Source organism: Hyperolius riggenbachi, chromosome 8 (genome assembly GCF_040937935.1).
Source record: "Hyperolius riggenbachi isolate aHypRig1 chromosome 8, aHypRig1.pri, whole genome shotgun sequence".
Taxonomy (NCBI): domain Eukaryota; kingdom Metazoa; phylum Chordata; class Amphibia; order Anura; family Hyperoliidae; genus Hyperolius; species Hyperolius riggenbachi.
This window is the reverse complement of record NC_090653.1, coordinates 126,105,913-126,123,999: the sequence shown is the minus strand read 5'-3', so window position 1 is coordinate 126,123,999 and position 18,087 is coordinate 126,105,913. Positions and strand designations below refer to the sequence as shown.

At 46.9% G+C, this 18,087-nt stretch overlaps 1 protein-coding gene across 3 annotated transcripts in view; it reads left to right on the top strand.

Annotated features, from left to right (window-relative positions):
• Positions 1–16,991: 16,991 nt before the first annotated feature.
• Positions 16,992–18,087, top strand: part of TBC1D8B (TBC1 domain family member 8B) — a 93,018-nt gene continuing 91,922 nt past the window's right edge. For all 3 annotated transcript variants that reach the window (XR_011023580.1, XM_068251046.1, XM_068251047.1), the window contains exon 1: positions 16,992–17,373. Coding sequence is in view for 2 of the 3 variants with exons in the window: in XM_068251046.1 (XP_068107147.1) it covers positions 17,247–17,373 (127 nt within the window). In the remaining variant the exon portion in view is untranslated. The remainder of the gene's footprint in view (positions 17,374–18,087) is intronic.

The following is an 18,087-nucleotide window of genomic DNA, read 5'->3' as shown; positions in this document are numbered from 1 at the left end:
TGGTGGTAGCGACTGAGTCAGGAGAAGGACTATGCGGGCGGTCAGTTCAGCAGCACAGAAGGACCACGGCAACATACTGGTGGTAGTAGTAGCAGCACAGCGTCATAGTGCTGGCCAAAAAATTAAATGCGCCCGGTGACCCGGGCAGTGTGAACGCAGAGTGTAGTAGCGACTGAGTCAGGAGGACAAAGCGGGCGGTCAGTTCAGCAGCAGCAGCACAGTAGTAGTAGCACAGCGTCATAGTGCTGGCCAAAAAAATTAAATGCACCCGGTGACCCGGGCAGTGTGAACGCAGAGTGTAGTAGCGACTGAGTCAGGAGGACAAAGCGGGCGATCAGTTCAGCAGCAGCAGCACAGTAGTAGTAGCACAGCGTCATAGTGCTGGCCAAAAAATTAAATGCACCCGGCGACCCGGGCAGTGTGAACGCAGAGTGTAGTAGCGACTGAGTCAGGAGGACAAAGCGTGCGGTCAGTTCAGCAGCAGCAGCACAGTAGTAGTAGCACAGCGTCATAGTGCTGGCCAAAAAATTAAATGCACCCGGTGACCCGGGCAGTGTGAACGCAGAGTGTAGTAGCGACTGAGTCAGGAGGACAAAGCGGGCGGTCAGTTCAGCAGCAGCAGCACAGTAGTAGTAGCACAGCGTCATAGTGCTGGCCAAAAAATTAAATGCACCCGGCGACCCGGGCAGTGTGAACGCAGAGTGTAGTAGCGACTGAGTCAGGAGGACAAAGCGGGCGGTCAGTTCAGCAGCAGCAGCACAGTAGTAGTAGCACAGCGTCATAGTGCTGGCCAAAAAATTAAATGCACCCGGCGACCCGGGCAGTGTGAACGCAGAGTGTAGTAGCGACTGAGTCAGGAGGACAAAGCGGGCGGTCAGTTCAGCAGCAGCAGCACAGTAGTAGTAGCACAGCGTCATAGTGCTGGCCAAAAAATTAAATGCACCCGGCGACCCGGGCAGTGTGAACGCAGAGTGTAGTAGCGACTGAGTCAGGAGGACAAAGCTGGCGGTCAGTTCAGCAGCAGCAGCACAGTAGTAGTAGCACAGCGTCATAGTGCTGGCCAAAAAATTAAATGCACCCGGCGACCCGGGCAGTGTGAACGCAGAGTGTAGTAGCGACTGAGTCAGGAGGACAAAGCGGGCGGTCAGTTCAGCAGCTCAGAAGGAGGACCATAGCAACTTACTGGTAGTAGTACCATAACACCAAAAAATTAACCACGGTAGGCACTAGGCAGGTAGTAAATGTCTTTATAAAGGCAGGCATAGTTAACAACAGCACATGCAGCAGCCACTTCATGTCCCCCTGTGTCCGACAATAGGGGCCAGGAACTCACCTTCCACCCAAGCCTGGTTGATTTTCAGGAAGGTGAGTTTGTCCACAGAGGCGTGGGAGAGCCGAGAGCGCTTCTCTGTGACCACGCCACCGGCCGCACTAAAGCATCTCTCTGAGAGGACACTGGAAGGAGGGCAGGATAGGAGTTCCAGGGCGTACTGGGAAAGCTCGCTCCAGATGTCCAGTCTCTTGACCCAGTACTCCAAGGGGTCCACGGGGCTGTCGGTGTCATTGAGCCCGCTGGATGACCCCATATAGTCAGACACCATGGTGGTCAGTCGTCACTGAAGGATGCAGTGGGCACAGTACAAGGTCACTGAAGGATGCAGTGGGCACAGTACAAGGTCACTGAAGGATGCAGTGGGCACAGCAGTGGGCACTGGATATACAACTAGGTCACTGAAGGATGCAGTGGCCACAGTACAAGGTCACTGAAGGAAGCAGTGGGCACAGCAGTGGGCACTGGATATACAACTAGGTCACTGAAGGATGCAGTGGGCACAGTACAAGGTCACTGAAGGATGCAGTGGGCACAGTACAAGGTCACTGAAGGATGCAGTGGGCACAGTACAAGGTCACTGAAGGATGCAGTGGGCACAGCAGTGGGCACTGGATATACAACTAGGTCACTGAAGGATGCAGTGGGCACAGTACAAGGTCACTGAAGGATGCAGTGGCCACAGTACAAGGTCACTGAAGGATGCAGTGGGCACAGCAGTGGGCACTGGATATACTACTAGGTAACTGAAGGATGCAGTGGCCACAGTACAAGGTCACTGAAGGATGCAGTGGGCACAGCAGTGGGCACTGGATATACAACTAGGTCACTGAAGGATGCAGTGGGCACAGTACAAGGTCACTGAAGGATGCAGTGGGCACAGTACAAGGTCACTGAAGGATGCAGTGGGCACAGTACAAGGTCACTGAAGGATGCAGTGGGCACAGCAGTGGGCACTGGATATACAACTAGGTCACTGAAGGATGCAGTGGCCACAGTACAAGGTCACTGAAGGATGCAGTGGGCACAGCAGTGGGCACTGGATATACAACTAGGTCACTGAAGGATGCAGTGGGCACAGTACAAGGTCACTGAAGGATGCAGTGGGCACAGTACAAGGTCACTGAAGGATGCAGTGGGCACAGCAGTGGCCACTGGATATACAACTAGGTCACTGAAGGATGCAGTGGCCACAGTACAAGGTCACTGAAGGATGCAGTGGGCACAGCAGTGGGCACTGGATATACAACTAGGTCACTGAAGGATGCAGTGGGCACAGTACAAGGTCACTGAAGGATACAGTGGGCACAGTACAAGGTCACTGAAGGATGCAGTGGGCACAGTACAAGGTCACTGAAGGATGCAGTGGGCACAGCAGTGGGCACTGGATATACAACTAGGTCACTGAAGGATGCAGTGGCCACAGTACAAGGTCACTGAAGGATGCAGTGGGCACAGCAGTGGCCACTGGATATACAACTAGGTCACTGAAGGATGCAGTGGCCACAGTACAAGGTCACTGAAGGATGCAGTGGGCACAGCAGTGGGCACTGGATATACAACTAGGTCACTGAAGGATGCAGTGGGCACACAAGGATGTCACACTGTGTAATGAGATGCTCATATGCCAGCGAGCGAGCGAGCAGTGGGCACTGGGCACGGCACAAGGTCACTGACAGAATGAATGAACAGCACTGGCAGAGAGTGGCGGCGCCGGCGGTGTGACTGGCTGCCTGCAAATAGTACAAGTGTATAACTGTCACTGGAATATACAAGTGAACACTGCAGCTGCACTAACCTGCCTGCCTGCACTCTACACACAGATAATCCCCACTCCCACTACACTGCAGCACTGAACCTGCCTGCACAGCACTACACACAGTTAAATAATCACTAGACTCCCACACTCCCACTACACTACACTGACTACAACTAACTACAGCAATCACTCACTGACTAGCTAACTGTGTACAGTATAAGAGCAGTGTTAGCAAAAAATACGCTTTGTTTTTAACACAATAAATGCACTTGCTCAAACAACAATGGCCTGGAGATAATCCTCTCAGCACCACAGTCTAGCAAGGACAGAGCTTTTCCATCATGGCCGCCGCTTTATATTCAGGAGGGGAGGGCATAGCTCCCCTCCTGTGATTGGTTGCTAGGGCCTGGCTGGGGCACTCTGATTGGCCTGCAATGTGTCACTTCCGCATAGTTTGACGCATTTCCGCAAACCACAACTTCAGCACCGGGTTTCACGAGCGTGAATGCGGATTTCTGTCCGCATTCACGCGAAGCCGAAGTAGATTTTCGTGGTTGAAAATCTATTCACGGATTTTCGTGTCCGAGGCGGAATGCGTCAAAATGGTCGTGAATCCACGCGTAAGCGTGATCACGACCTCGCGGTGAGCACCACTGCCCTTCACCGCGGCAAGGTAACGATCACGAAGAGGAATTTACAAATGTACATGCCTTTTGTTTTGTTGTTGCAGCTGCAGTGCAGCCAGCAAAATTAGGCAGGCATGTACACACACCAGAAAAAAATTGTTATCGGTTTTGTTAAAAATTCAGGAATCCGCCTGGGGTCCTGGACCCTGTTGGTGGTGGTGAGAAGGCAGTCAAGTGGCCTGCAGGCAGAGATGCTGTGTGGGGACCGACTTAGTCTTGGGGCAGGCAGTCACACGGCATGCAGGCAGAGATGCTGTGTGCGGGGACACACTGCTCCGTTGTTCTTCCGCCTCCTCCTCCACAAAAAAACACCTTTCTCATCTGACTCTTCTTCCCCACATGACTCTTCCTCCTCCTCCTCCTCCCCCCTCCTCTGTGCTGCCGCAGGTGTTGAGGAAACATCTGGTTCTGCTGGTAATTGATCCCACAACTCTTCCTTCTGTTCCTCCACAGCTTGATCCACCACTCTACGCACGGCACGCTCCAGGAAGAAAGAATATGGGATCAAGTCGCTGATGGCACCTTCACTGCGACTCACCATGTTTGTCACCTCCTCAAACGGCCGCATGAGCCTGCAGGCATTTTGCATGAGTATCCAGTACTTCCCCTAGAGCATGCCCTTTTACTGTAGTTGTAGAGATACTGGCGGACGGCTATCTCCTGTTGTAGCAGGCGGTTAAACATCAGGAGCGTTGAATTCCAGTGAGTCGGGCTATCGCAAATCAAGCGCCTCACCGGCAAGAAGTTTCTCTGCTGAATATCGGCCAAGCGCCGTGTAAGACTGCCTGAAATGCCCACACACCTTCCTGGACTGCTTCAGGACGTCCTGTAAGCCTGGGTACTTACACACAAATCTCTGAATTATTAGATTCAGCACATGTGCCATGCAGGGTACATGTGTCAACTTTCCCAAATTCAAAGCCAAAATGAGATTGCTGCCGTTGTCACACACCATGTTATCGACCTCCAGTTGGTGCAGGTTCAGCCACTGGTCCACCTGTTTGTTAAGAGCTGCCAGGAGAGCTGCTCCAGTGTGACTCTCCGCTTTGAGGCAAGACATGTCTAAGATGGCGTGAAACCATCGTACCTGGCATGCAGCATAGGCCCTGGGGAGCTGGGGCTCTGTAGCTGGAGAGGAGATTGCAGCACCAGTAGAGTAGCCCTGCCACCCAGCCGAGGAGGACGACAGCAAAGAGGATGTAGCAGGAGGAGTAGGAGAGGAGGTGGCAGCGGGCCTGCCTGCAAGCCGTGGAGGTGTCACAACTAGGTCCGCTGCACAGCCACGTACTCCCTGCTTGCCACCGGTCACCAGGTTGACCCAATGGGCTGTGTAAGTAATGTACCTGCCCTGACCGTGCTTTGCAGACCAGGCATCCATGGTCAGATGGACTTTTGACCCAACGCTGTGTGCCAGAGATGACACCACTTGCCTTTTCAACTTCATGGTACAGTTTGGGTATCGCCTTTTTTGAGAAATAATTGCGGCCTGGTATCTTCCACTGTGGTGTCCCAATGGCCACAAATTTTCGGAAGGCCTCAGAGTCCGCCAGCTGGTATGGTAGCGGCTGGTGAGCTAACAGTTCCGCCAAGCCAGCTGTCAGACGCCGGGCAAGGGGGTGAATGGCAGACATTGGCTTTTTCCGCTCAAAGATATCCCTCACGGACACCTGGCTGCTGCTGTGGGCAGAAGAGCAGGAACCACTCAAGGTGAGAGGCAGAGTGGAGAAGGGTGGCTGTGAAGGTGCAAGGGAGTAAGCGGCTGAAGATAATGCACCTGAAGGAGGAAGAGGAGAAGGAGGGTGGCTTTGCTTTTGTGTGCTGCTTTTCCTCAGGTGCTCTTCTCATTGCAGTTTGTGCTTTTTCTCCATGTGTCTTTGTAAGGCAGTTGTCCCTATGTGGGTGTTGGTCTTTCCACGGCTCAATTTTTGGTGGCAGAGAGTACAGATGGCATTGCTCTGATCTGAGGCAGACACACAAAAAAATGTCCACACCGCTGAGCCCTGGGGTGATGGCACTATGGTGGCGTCAGCAGCTGACGTTGAAGGGCATGTTGGCTGGCTGTCCACAGGTGGCGATACATGGTGCCAGACACTGCCACCAGCTGTTTCTGATGACAAGCTCCCCCTGGTTCTTTCAGTAACTCGTCTCCTCCTACTCCTCTCTGACTCCCCCTCTGAACTGTCTCCCTGTTCATCTCCTCTATTGGGAACCCACGTGACATCCATATCATCATAATCATCATCATCATAATCATCCTCCCCAGCTTCGCTTGTATCAGACACCTCCAAAACTGCACCTCCTCACACCTTACATCCATAGTGCCACCTAACTCAGACATATAAGGTGGTGTAACTTGCTTGGCGCGTTCATCTTGTTGTAACAATAATGGCTGTGGATCAGTTAATTCCCCACCAAATAACTCCTGCGAAGTGTCAAATGTAGCGGATGTGGTGCTTGTGGTAGCGCTGGTGGCTGCGGAAGATGAGGTGTTCTGTGTTAAATAGTCAACTACGTCCTGACAATCTTGGGAGTTGATGGCACGTGACTTCTTCTGAGCACTGTACTTTGGTCTAGGTCCACACAAAATCACATGAGCACGACCTCGAACAGACCTGTCGGGTGGCCTGCCTCTGCCTGTTTTGGGGAGGATGAAGTGAAAGGTATGCACTGACTTGACTAATACAATGTGCAGTCACACAGGTGCAGTGAAAGGTATGCAGTGACTGGTATTACAATACAATGTGCAGCTGTCACACAGGTGCAGTGAACAGGTATGCATTGACTGGTATCAATACAATGTGCAGCTGTCACACACACAGGTGCAGTGAACAGTTATGCAGTGATTGGTATATAACACTGAGTGCGGTCACACAGTTGCAGTGAACAGGTATGCAGTGACTGGTATTACAAATGTGCAGGTGTCACACACACAGGTACCGTGAACAGGTATGCAGTGACTGGTATATAATATAACACTGCGTGCTGTCATGCAGGTGCACAGAACAGGTATGCAGTGACTGGTATCAATACATTGTGCAGCTTTCACACACACAGGTACCGTGAACAGGTATGCAATGACTGGTATTACAAATGTGCAGCTGTCACATACACACAGGTACCATGAACAGGTATGCAGTGACTGGTATAAAATATAACACTGCATGCTGTTACGCAGGTACTGTGAACAAGTATGCAGTGACTGGTATTACAAATGTGCAGCTGCCACACACACAGGTACCATGAACAGGTATGCAGTGACTGGTATTACAAATGTGCAGCTGTCACACACACAGGTACCGTGAACAGGTATGTAGTGACTGGTATTACAAATGGTCCAGTAATCCAAAGAGGGATCCGCACACAGACTTCAGGAACAAATTGTGTTTATTGTTCCATATGCACACATGAAAGGCATCAACAGTCGTCTACACCAACGATCGTTTCGGGGCCAATGCGGTCCCCTTTGTCAAGGCATTAGCTAACTGCTAATGTCTCACGAATGGGTGTGCGGTACTTTTGATTCTATGGTATTGGTATTATAAATGTGCAGCTGTCACGCAGGTGCAGTGAACAAGAACAGGTATGCATTGACTAGTATTACAAATGAGCAGCTGTCACACACACAGGTACCATGAACAGGTATGCAGTGACTGGTATTACAAATGTGAAGCTGTCACGCAGGTGCAGTGAACATGAACAGGTATGCAGTGACTCTTATTACAAATGTTCAGCTGTCACACACACAGGTACCATGAACAGGTATGCAGTGACTGGTATATAATATAACACTGCGTGCTGTCATGTAGGTGCACTGAACAGGTATGCAGTGACTAGGATTACAAATGTGCAGCTGTCACACACACAGGTACCGTGAACAGGTATGCAGTGACTGGTATATAATATAACACTGTGTGATGTCACGCAGGTGCACTGAACAGTTATGCAGTGACTGGTATCAATACAATGTGCAGCTGCCTGTCACACACACAGGTACCGTGAACAGGTACGCAGTGACTGGTATAACAAATGTGCAGCTGGCAATGGCCAGCTGTGATTGACTGACAGGGCTGTATAAGCAAGTGTCAGTGGGACACACCAAAAAAAAAAACAGATCACAAGAACAACATTAGCTCTCAAAAGAGCTGTTGTGGGGTTCTTTTGAGCAATAAGTATCAGCAAGGGGCAAGCTAACAAGCCTAACAATAGCCTAACTAAGCTTTCCCTAATCTGTGCAGCAACCTCTCTCCCTTCTCTAATTACTGCAGCCACACCGAGTGAGATAATGGCCGACGCAGCTGCCTTATAGAAGGGGGGGGGGAAGAGGGGGCTCTAGGATGGAGTGTAGCCTGATTGGCTGCCCTGTGTCTGCTGACTGTGAAGTAGAGGTACGCTTTCCTTGCCTGTGATGTACAAAAAAAAAAAAGCTGCTAATTGCTGTAGTGGGATGTGGGTGTCAAAACACCCTCTAGTGAAAAGATACAGGAGACAAAAGTGGGAGCCCAATAGTGTAGTATGTCAAAAACAATTGAACGTAATAAAAGTAAGACACTACTCACAAAGGTGGGTTGCAGAGGGGCAACCGACCACAGGAAGCAGGTGGAGACAACAAACCCGACTCCACTCGGGGTGGTCCCTAGGGACCTGGATGCGGTCGCTCTCCTTGGTAAAAGAAAGGGGACAGATATCCGTCGTGGTCGAAGCCACGTGTGGTCTGTACCCACCCCTCAGACGGGTGAGGTAAGGGGGTATGATTGCACAATAAGGGTATAAGAGGCGCCCTGGTGTAATAAAAGCATCTAAAAACAGTTTAAAAACGGGAAATAAATTTGAGGTGGCTTACCTCAGTGACGAAAAAATCTTTGTATTTTACAAAGGTTTTTATTAGTAGCACAGGCAACGCGTTTCGCGGGTCAGAACCCGCTTCCTCAGGCCAATAACAGTGCCAAACTAAATGACAGATTCAGCAAAGGGAGCCTCTCAAAAGAAAGCTCCCTTTGCTGAATCTGTCACTTAGTTTGGCACTGTTATTGGCCTGAGGAAGCGGGCTCTGACCCACGAAACGCGTTGCCTGTGCTACTAATAAAAACCTTTGTAAAATACAAAGATTTTTTCGTCACTGAGGTAAGCCACCTCAAATTTATTTCCCGTTTTTAAACTGTTTTTAGATGCTTTTATTACTTCAGGGCGCCTCTTATACCCTTATTGTGCTAATTGCTGTGATCTAAAAGGAAAAAAAAGAAGGTGGGGGATTACTCTGTGATATTAAAAAATAAATAAATAAATAAATAAATAAATGGAAATTGGGGAAAACAATAGGAAATGGGAACAGAAAGATAAAGGACAAACAAATTTGAATTTGGTTGTTGAAGTGGATGGCACTCTTTTCTTGCAGTGATTGGTCTCCAGTTCAAATCTGGGCAACGAGTGACACTATCTGCATGGAGTTTGTATGATTTACTCATGTTTGCATGTGTTTTCCCTTGGCAGATCCTGTAACTGTGTACATGAAAATGGCCACCAAGAAATGTTGGTGCCAAGGAACCCCGATAGCAGAATATCAGTAAATTTACCTGCAGTAAATAGCTTGACATATTTTCTGAGGAGAGAGGGGAGGCGGGCCAGGCACCGGAAGTGGAGTGATGCGGGGTCTTCGGAAGGATTCATGGGACGCAGGTAAATATAACTTTTCTTTACAGCAGCGCTGTAAGGTTTTTAATTTTTGGATGGAGATCCACTTTAATCACTCACTCTACGGCTAATCTTAACCACTCACTCCCCACAGGTAACCTTAACACCCCTCCCCCCCTTGGCTAACCTTCAAGCCCCTTTCACACTGGTGTGTTGCATTACAGTTTTGCTGCAGGGCAGCGCTACGCCAATTAAAGTCTATGTGGCATTTCATATCGTGCATGGTGCAACGCCCAATTTTCTGCGAAAGCAACAGCGCATTGTTGGGCAACATGCGCTGTGTTGTGCGGTGAACCAAAAGTCATGTAAGTCTATTGTGATGCAGATCTTTTAATGCTTTTTGGCATTCGCGTTGTGGCACTTATATGCCGAAGTGTATTTTTTTTTTAATACTCTTCTGTGCATTTTGAATTTCGGCCACAGGAAGTGAGCGCTAGAGAGCCTCACTTCCTGCTTGGCCTGCAGCCAGAAGGGGGTAATCCCCAAAAGCTATTTTTAGCACTGTGGTGTGATCATCGGGCCTGCGCTTGAGGTAAATATTGCTGCGTCTGCGCAGTGCTTGTCGGGGGAATTTTCAGGGAAGCCAGCGCTGTATAACCGAGACTACAGAGGATGGGCGAAGCCTCAATAGGATCCGGAGGCTTCACCCTGCTGAGGTAAGTACCCCCATAGTGGCTGTTTTTATTGTTACTGGAGTACTTTAACCACTTCAGGATGAGAGCAATTTTCACATATCAGCGCTGATCCCATTTATTCACCAATAACTTTATTACTACTTATCACACCTAAATGATCTATATATTGTTTTTCCAGGACAAATTAGGCTTTTAGCGGTTAATAATTTTGTTTAGTGATTACCTTATTTTCTATGCATTTTAAAGGGAAAATAAGGGTAAAAATAGAAAAAACACACTATTTCTCCATTTACATCCAGAATAGCTTTACAATAAACAGTGCTAACTATAAGTTATACCCACAAATTTTATTTGCTTATCCATCCTGGTTATAACAACATTTAGATTATGTTCATAGTACAATGTATAGTGACAATATTGTATTTGTAAATAAAGGTGTCTATTTTCTGGTTTTTGTTTTCTCATTGTACACTATCAATTACAAGACATTATTTGCAAAAATAATAGTAATATACACTCATGTCATACATATTTTAAAAGCCACGTTCCTAAGGTAAAAATATATGTTTTTTCTTTTATATTCTGTAACTTTGTTTTAATTTTTCATTTTCGTACAAAATATGCAAACATTGTATTGCTTTTGATTCAGTTTGTGACTAAAAAGAATACACAAAACATGGGCCTCTACTACCTTTCACTTTTAAAATGTTACCACATATGTCTATTGTAGTTTTCCTACAACTTTCCCAAGTGTGTTTAAAATTTTGAAATTGACTTTTTCTGTTTTGATTGCGTTTGTCCCTACCTATGTTTTATGTGAAGTGGATCCATGCTTTAAGAAGCTCCAAAATGTATTCTACAACTTGTCACGGTGATACCACATGTGCCACATTTATTAACAAACCGGTAGAGCACTCTCCACAAATACAGTGTACGTATATATACGTCATGTTGTCTTGTCATGTCAAGGGGTTAATCACCCACCCTCCACTGCTAATTGTATCCACCCCCCAACTGCCAAAAATATTTCAGGTGCCACTATTGGGTGCCCAACAAATATGGGACGTTGGGGCTGCTCAATTCTTTTTCAGGCGCCAGACACCCAAATTTCCCCCGATGCCGATATTTTAATGGATGCCTATGGCCGCACAGAAACTTCCGCTGCTAACAGGTGTCCAAATTCCCCCTCACCCTGTAACTTCCCTCTGGGGTACATAGAGCATACCTCCCAACTTTTTGAGATAAGAAAGAGGGTCACTTTAAGACACACCACAAATCCTGCCCCCACTACGCCCCTAGTTACTGACACCAGGAAGAATTCAGAAGCAAAAGATGCAGTTTTATAATTCGGACCACACTGTTCCTACTATCGTTGGTTCTGCATTTTAACATTTGAAAATAATAAATATACCAATTTAAATGATCAAAATAATGTTTAGAGTCTACTAAATACATTTTTTTTGTGAAAAAGAAATACATTTACATAGATCTATAAGTGAGTCCTGAAAGAGGGACAAATGAGGAAGAAAGTGGGAAGGGGTGTTTCTGTTCCCAAAGGGCTTTCTGCCACTGCTGCTTGTGCTTCCGCCTGTAATCCCGATGCAATCACGCAAGCAGCAATTTCCACTAGCCACGATTGTGCCGTATAGCCATTGAGAATGGAGCATGATTGCTGTGAGAATCACACAAGCTGGCGGTTGCGTTCACGGAAAAAGCAGTACGCACTAGTGGGAAATGAGCACCGCAATTTACATGTATATTGCAATGCTGTAGCATTATGCAAAATGGCTGCGATCCGCTTTTCGAAGTGGATCACAGCCAGTGGAAAAGGGCTTCAAGAAGGACTTTCCCTCTGAAAAAAGGACAGTTGAGAGCTATGATAGAGGAATACACTGCTATTCAGGATACCTCCAACTTTTTGAGATAAGAAAGAGGGGCACTTAAGCCATGTCCCTGCCACACCCCTAATTACAGATACCATAAAGTTTTAAATATAAAAAAAATACTGTATGTTGTATAATTCAATCCACATTGGTCCTTTCTATTCTGGTTCATTTTTCGTTATATTAACATTTGAATATAAGAAATATATCAATTTGAAGGAAACCTGAGACGGCTGAGGGGGAAAAATTCATACATACCTCCAGCCCTGTTAAGACCTTTGGCTCTCTCACTGTCCTCCCGGGATGTCTTGTTCCACTGCTAGGGTCCTCTGAAGTGTTTCTGGTCCGGGCGTACTGTGCATGCGTAGCTTGGCCACACTGCGCGCTCCTGGCTATGGCAGCAAACGCGTAGCCAAACCGCGAATGCGCCGATTGGAGAAGCTTCAGAGGACCCTACCAGCAGATCGCGGTGGTCCGGGAGGATGGCATGGGAGCCAAAGGTCTCAACAGGGGCTGGAGGAAACCCCATGTATGTATGAATTCTTTCAGCATCCCGTCTCAGGTGAACTTTGAAGGAAGAGAATACAGTTTAGAGTCAATTAAAGCGGACCTGAAGATCCCTAAAAAAAAGTTTCACTTCCCTGGAGATTCTGCCAGCAGTCCTGTGGCCGCACATTCCTGGAACGTTCCTCCAGTCCCCCGCCGAGGCTCACTTTCTCTGTCGCCAGTCATCGTCCACTGCGCCTGCATGTCCTTGTTCGCGCTCCCGTCGCCAGGAGTGTCCCGCACAGATGCAGTAGAGATTTTCTCTTACTGCGCCTGTGCAGGATGCTCCTGACTACGGGAGCGAGAGCGACGATGCTCACGGCCAGGACCCCACTGTGGACGTTGGCGGTGAAGAAACAGAGCCCCGACGGGACTGAAGGACCTTTGAGTACCAGCGTGGGACAGGGGGGCTGCAGGGGGCTTGGAGAAGCCCCAGGTAAGTGACATTTTTTTTTTTTTTGGAGGGGATCTTCAGCTCCGTTTTAAGCCTATTTTACAGTAGAAAAATACATATATTTTCACAGATCAGTACATCAGTCCTGAAAGAGGGACAAATGAGAGAGAAAGAGGGACAAAGGGGCTGGCTTCCCAAAGAGGGACTGTCCCTCCAAAAGAGGGGCAGTTGGGAGCTAGGATCAGGTAGTGTAACTTAACTACTTCGGCCTCCTGGACTTATTAGCTACGCACAGGAGGCCATGTGCGCGTCCGCGCGCTCCCGAGGCCGATCGCGCACATGCACGCACGTTCCCGGCCCGCGGTTCGTTAGCCAGGCAATCAGTGAATCGGGCTATGGTGCCCGATCACTGATTCCTCTCCCCCGCAGAAAAAGCGACAGCTTCTCTCGGAAGCTTCACTTTTTCTGGCTGTTGCATGGGGGATGCGTCTCTCTAAGCGTACGTTACGCTTAGAGTGACGTCATGTAAACAAACTCATGGCCAAAAAGTAAAACTACAACTAAAAGTGAAAAAATTAAAACTCAACACACATTTATATTATAAAAATACTGTTTACATCCCACCCTCCCTAAAGTACCCACATAAAATGTTTAATATATAAAAAAAACCCAAAAACATTACAATAATTAAAAAAAAAACCATGTAAATATTTACCTAAGGGTCTAAACTTTTTAAATATCAATGTAAAGATAAAATATTTCTATATTTTTTTTATTTTAAACTTGTAAATAGCGATAGATGCAAAACGGAAAAAATGCACCTTTATTTCCAAATAAAATATTGTCGCCATACATTGTGATAGGGACATCATTTTAACGGTGTAATACCCGGGACATATGGGCAAATACAATACGTGAGTTTTAATTATGGAGGCATGTATTATTTTAAAACTATAATGGCTAAAAACTGAGAAATAATGAATTTTTCCCGTTTTTTTCTTATTCTTCCTGTTAAAATGCATTTACAGTAAAGTGGCTCTTAGCAAAATGTACCACCCAAAGAAAGCCTAATTGGTGGCGGAAAAACAAGATATAGATCAGTTCATTGCGATAAGTAGTGATAAAGTTATAGGCTAGTGAATGGGAGGTGAACATTGCTCGGATGCATAAAGTGAAAACGACTGAAGGCTGAAGTGGTTAAAGTAAATGATGCCGCTTCCTGCAGTGGTCCTAAAGGTGGCCACACACCATACAATTTTTTCAATTCAAGAATTGCAATAAATTTTTCTGGCTAGGAACACACTTAGCAGAAACGCTAGCGTTGCAGAAAACGCAGCATTTTTGCCGCTAATGGAAGTCAATGGGCCGCATAAAAAAACAATATAACGAACGCATATGCGTTTTTATGAGTTTTAAAAGATGCGTTTTTAAAATCGCTGGTTTTGTTGCATAGGTTTCAAAAACGTATCAAAAACTGACATAATGAAAGTCAGTGGTAACGCAATGTAATGCGTTTTGTATGCATTTTTCAATGCATTTATTTTTCATTATTTTCTGGTAAAACGCAATTGAAAAACGCGTGGAAAACGCTTATACGTTACGTACAAAAACGCACATGCGGAAAAAATCGCGAACACACTAAAACGCACACAAGAAAACATACACGACCTTTCACACACAGCCATGTGTGTACCCAGCCTAAATGTAACCAGGGCTGTGGAGTCGGAGTTGGAGTTGAGGAGTCGGGGCAATTTTGGGCACCCAGAGTCGGATGATTTTTGTACAAAATCCACAGCCATGTTAAAGAGAGTCTGAAGCGAGAATAGATCTCGCTTCAGACCTCATATATAGCAGGGGCACGTGTGCCCCTGCTAAAACGCCGCTATCCCGCGGCTTAACGGGGGTCCCTGTCCCCCCAAACCCCCTCCGTAATGCGGGGGAGCGCTTCCTGGTTGGGGCAGGGCTAACAGCCGCAGCCCTGCCCCACGCGCGTCTGTCAGCGCGTATCTCCGCCTCTCCCCCGCCCCTCTCAGTCTTCCTTCACTGAGAGGGGCGGGGGAGAGGCGGCGATGCGCGTCTGATAGACGCGACTGGAGGCAGGGCTGCAGCCGTTAGCCCTGCCTCCAGGAAGAATATTTCTACGACCAACTTGCCGACCATCTTTTGCGGGGGGTGGGTTGGGGGTGAAGGGACCCCCGTTTAGCCGCGGGATAGCGGCGTTTTAGCAGGGGCACACGTGCCCCTGCTATATATGAGAGCTGAAGCGAGATTTAGTCTCGCTTCAGTGTCTCTTTAAGTATTAGACTAAGGAGTCGGAGTCAAGGAGTCTGAGCCATTTTGGGTACCCGGAGTCAGAGTTGGAGTCGGAATCGTGGTTTCAGAAACTTAGGAGTCGGAGTTAGAAGATTTTTGTACCGACTCCACAGCCCTGAATGTAACATTTCAAAATCTGACCAATGTACCACACACGTGGCCAATTTTTACCCAATTATGAAAAAAATTATTGAAAACTCTGAGAAAATTGCTTGGAAGTAAAAGGAAATTGATAATCTACCACACACCTTTCAATTTTCATAAAAATTGATCAGAAAAATCCAGTACTCCTGATAGACTCTTATGGTGCCTATACATAGTACAATTTTTTTCATCCAATCTTACCATTTCTATGTAATATAAGGAAACTGCTTAAAGGAAACCTTGAGTCTACAAAAAAAAAGACTTTTACTCACCTCGGGCTCCCCTCAGCCCCCTGCAGCTGAACGGTGCCCTCGCCGTGTCCCTCCGATGCGCCTGGTGTCGCCGGCGGCCACTTCCGGTTTGGCCGTCACCGGCCGACAGGCTGGGAACGCGGCTGTTTATCCGCGTCCCTGGTCGCAATAGCATTATAGAGGGCGCTATTGCGGCCGGGGACGCGGATAATCAGCCGCGTTCCCAGCCTGTCGGCCAGTGACGGCCAAACCGGAAGTGGCCGCTGGCGACACCAGGCGCATCGGAGGGACACGGCGAGGGCACCGTTCAGCTGCAGGGGGCTGAGGGGAGCCCCAGGTGAGTAAAAGTCATTTTTTTTTAGTATCCCTTTAAATTATCCTTTCAGTATATTCACTTAATTTACCCTTATACTATATAAAAATGGTAAGATTGGATGAAAAAAATTGTACCATGTATGGGCCCCATTAGGGCTTGTTCACACCTAGGGCGTTTTCGCCTTTTTTAAACGCTAGCGATTTTCAAAAACGCCCTAAAAGCACTTCTGCAATGATTCCCTATGAGAGTGTTCACATCTGAGCGGTTCGATTTTGATCCGCTCACCAAAGCGATGCCTGTAACATTTTTGGGGCGATTTGCCTCAATTGAAGGTATAGGGAAATCGCAAAGCGCTTGAAAAAGCGATTTGTGTAGCGATTTCATGAATAAATACTTTGTATTTATTTATTTCCAGGTGAAAGAGTTCACTTCCTGACTGACGTCCGGAAGTAAATAAACAGAACTGCTCTGCAAAAGCGCATAGAAAAACGCTTTATACAAAATCTAAGCCCCCCGGTAAGCGCCGGGAGGGTAAAAAAAAAATCGCACAAAACATTGAAAACCTCTGCTGTAAGCGATTTCGATTTTAGAGGTGAACAAAGCCTTAAGGTGGCTACACACAAAACAATAAAATGATCTGATTTTATGGCAATTAGATAAACATGATCGGATCTCCTGAAAAAAATGTAAAGCTTTTTTTACATTTGACTGAAATATCTGATCGGATTTCCTGTTTTTTCGATTTTTATCGATCCGGAATGCTGGAATTTTTTTTTTCAATTTTTCTTGATTGAAAAAAAAGTATTTTTGAATTTCATTCAATTTGATTGTTTTAATCGAATAAGTGGGAGAATCGAACATTTTAATTGTACCGTGTATGGGCACACTTATCGAATAAAATCGGGAAATACGATTGATTTCTAGCTCAAATAAAAAAAAAAAAGTTTCGATTTTAGGCAAGTGTGGAAGTCGATGTAATCATCCAATGTTACTTCCTCAGCCTGGCTGCTGGGGATGTCCTCAGTTGGTGGCCGGTTGGTGACAGCGGGTGGTGAACCCTCTGCTCCCTGTGCGTTCTCTGAGCAGCTATCCCTATCCCCTATCCATCAACATGTGAACGCTGCACACAATGCTCAGCACGCACTGGATGCACTGTGTGTACAAATGTCCTGTTCTCTTCCTCTCTAGATTCTGGAATGAAGAGGACGGTCTGCAGTCACGTCACGCCTGGTCACATGGGCTTGACGTCACCGGGCTGCGTGCTGGCTAGGAACTAGTTGCTGCTGCTACGTATAGACAAGATGTGGCTGAGGCCAGAGGAGGTGCTGCTGAAGAATGCCCTGAAGCTGTGGGTGACCGAGATCTCTAACCCTTACTTCGTGCTGCAGAGGAGAAGGGGCTATGGAGAGGAAGGAGGGGGGCTGACAGGTACATATGATGAGTTCCATCCATGTGTCCTTTGCATGCACGCCTGGCATCCCAGCAGCTGGCATCCCCACACTGCACAGCTCTGCCTGCTGCTGCTGACGTGGTTCATGGACAGTGCAGATCATGGATCAGATCCCCAGCTGCAGATCACCTGAATGATCTTTAGAAAGAAATGCCCTCTTGTTCTATTTGTCTTGATGTCCCTCATTTATTCACATCTGTGCATACGTCCCAACTGTCCCTATGCTCTCTGCTCCTCAGATGTCCTTTTAGGTATTAATTATAAATTTGTATTATTAATTATTATTATTATTTAGTATTTATATAGCACTAACATCTTCTGCAGCACTTTACACAGTAATATTCTTGTCATTAACTGTCTCTCGGAGGGGCTCACAATCTAATTCCGACCGTGGTTCAATGCCCATCGTAGTCTAGTGCCAATTGTTTTTAGGGGGATAGCTAATTAACTTATCTTTATGTTTTTTAAATGTATTATTTAAAGGGAAATTCCATCTTTGCCATAAATATAATTGCCATAAATATAGAAGGACGCTTCCCTAGGCGTTTTCTAACTTGATGTTATTAAAAATGATTTCTCAATTTGCAGCCAGCTAAAAAAATATATAACTAACATGAAGCTCAGATTGCACTTCTTTGTAGCCTTGACAACAGTACTCTCTGTATTGTTGCCTTTGATGTGGGATTTGAGCC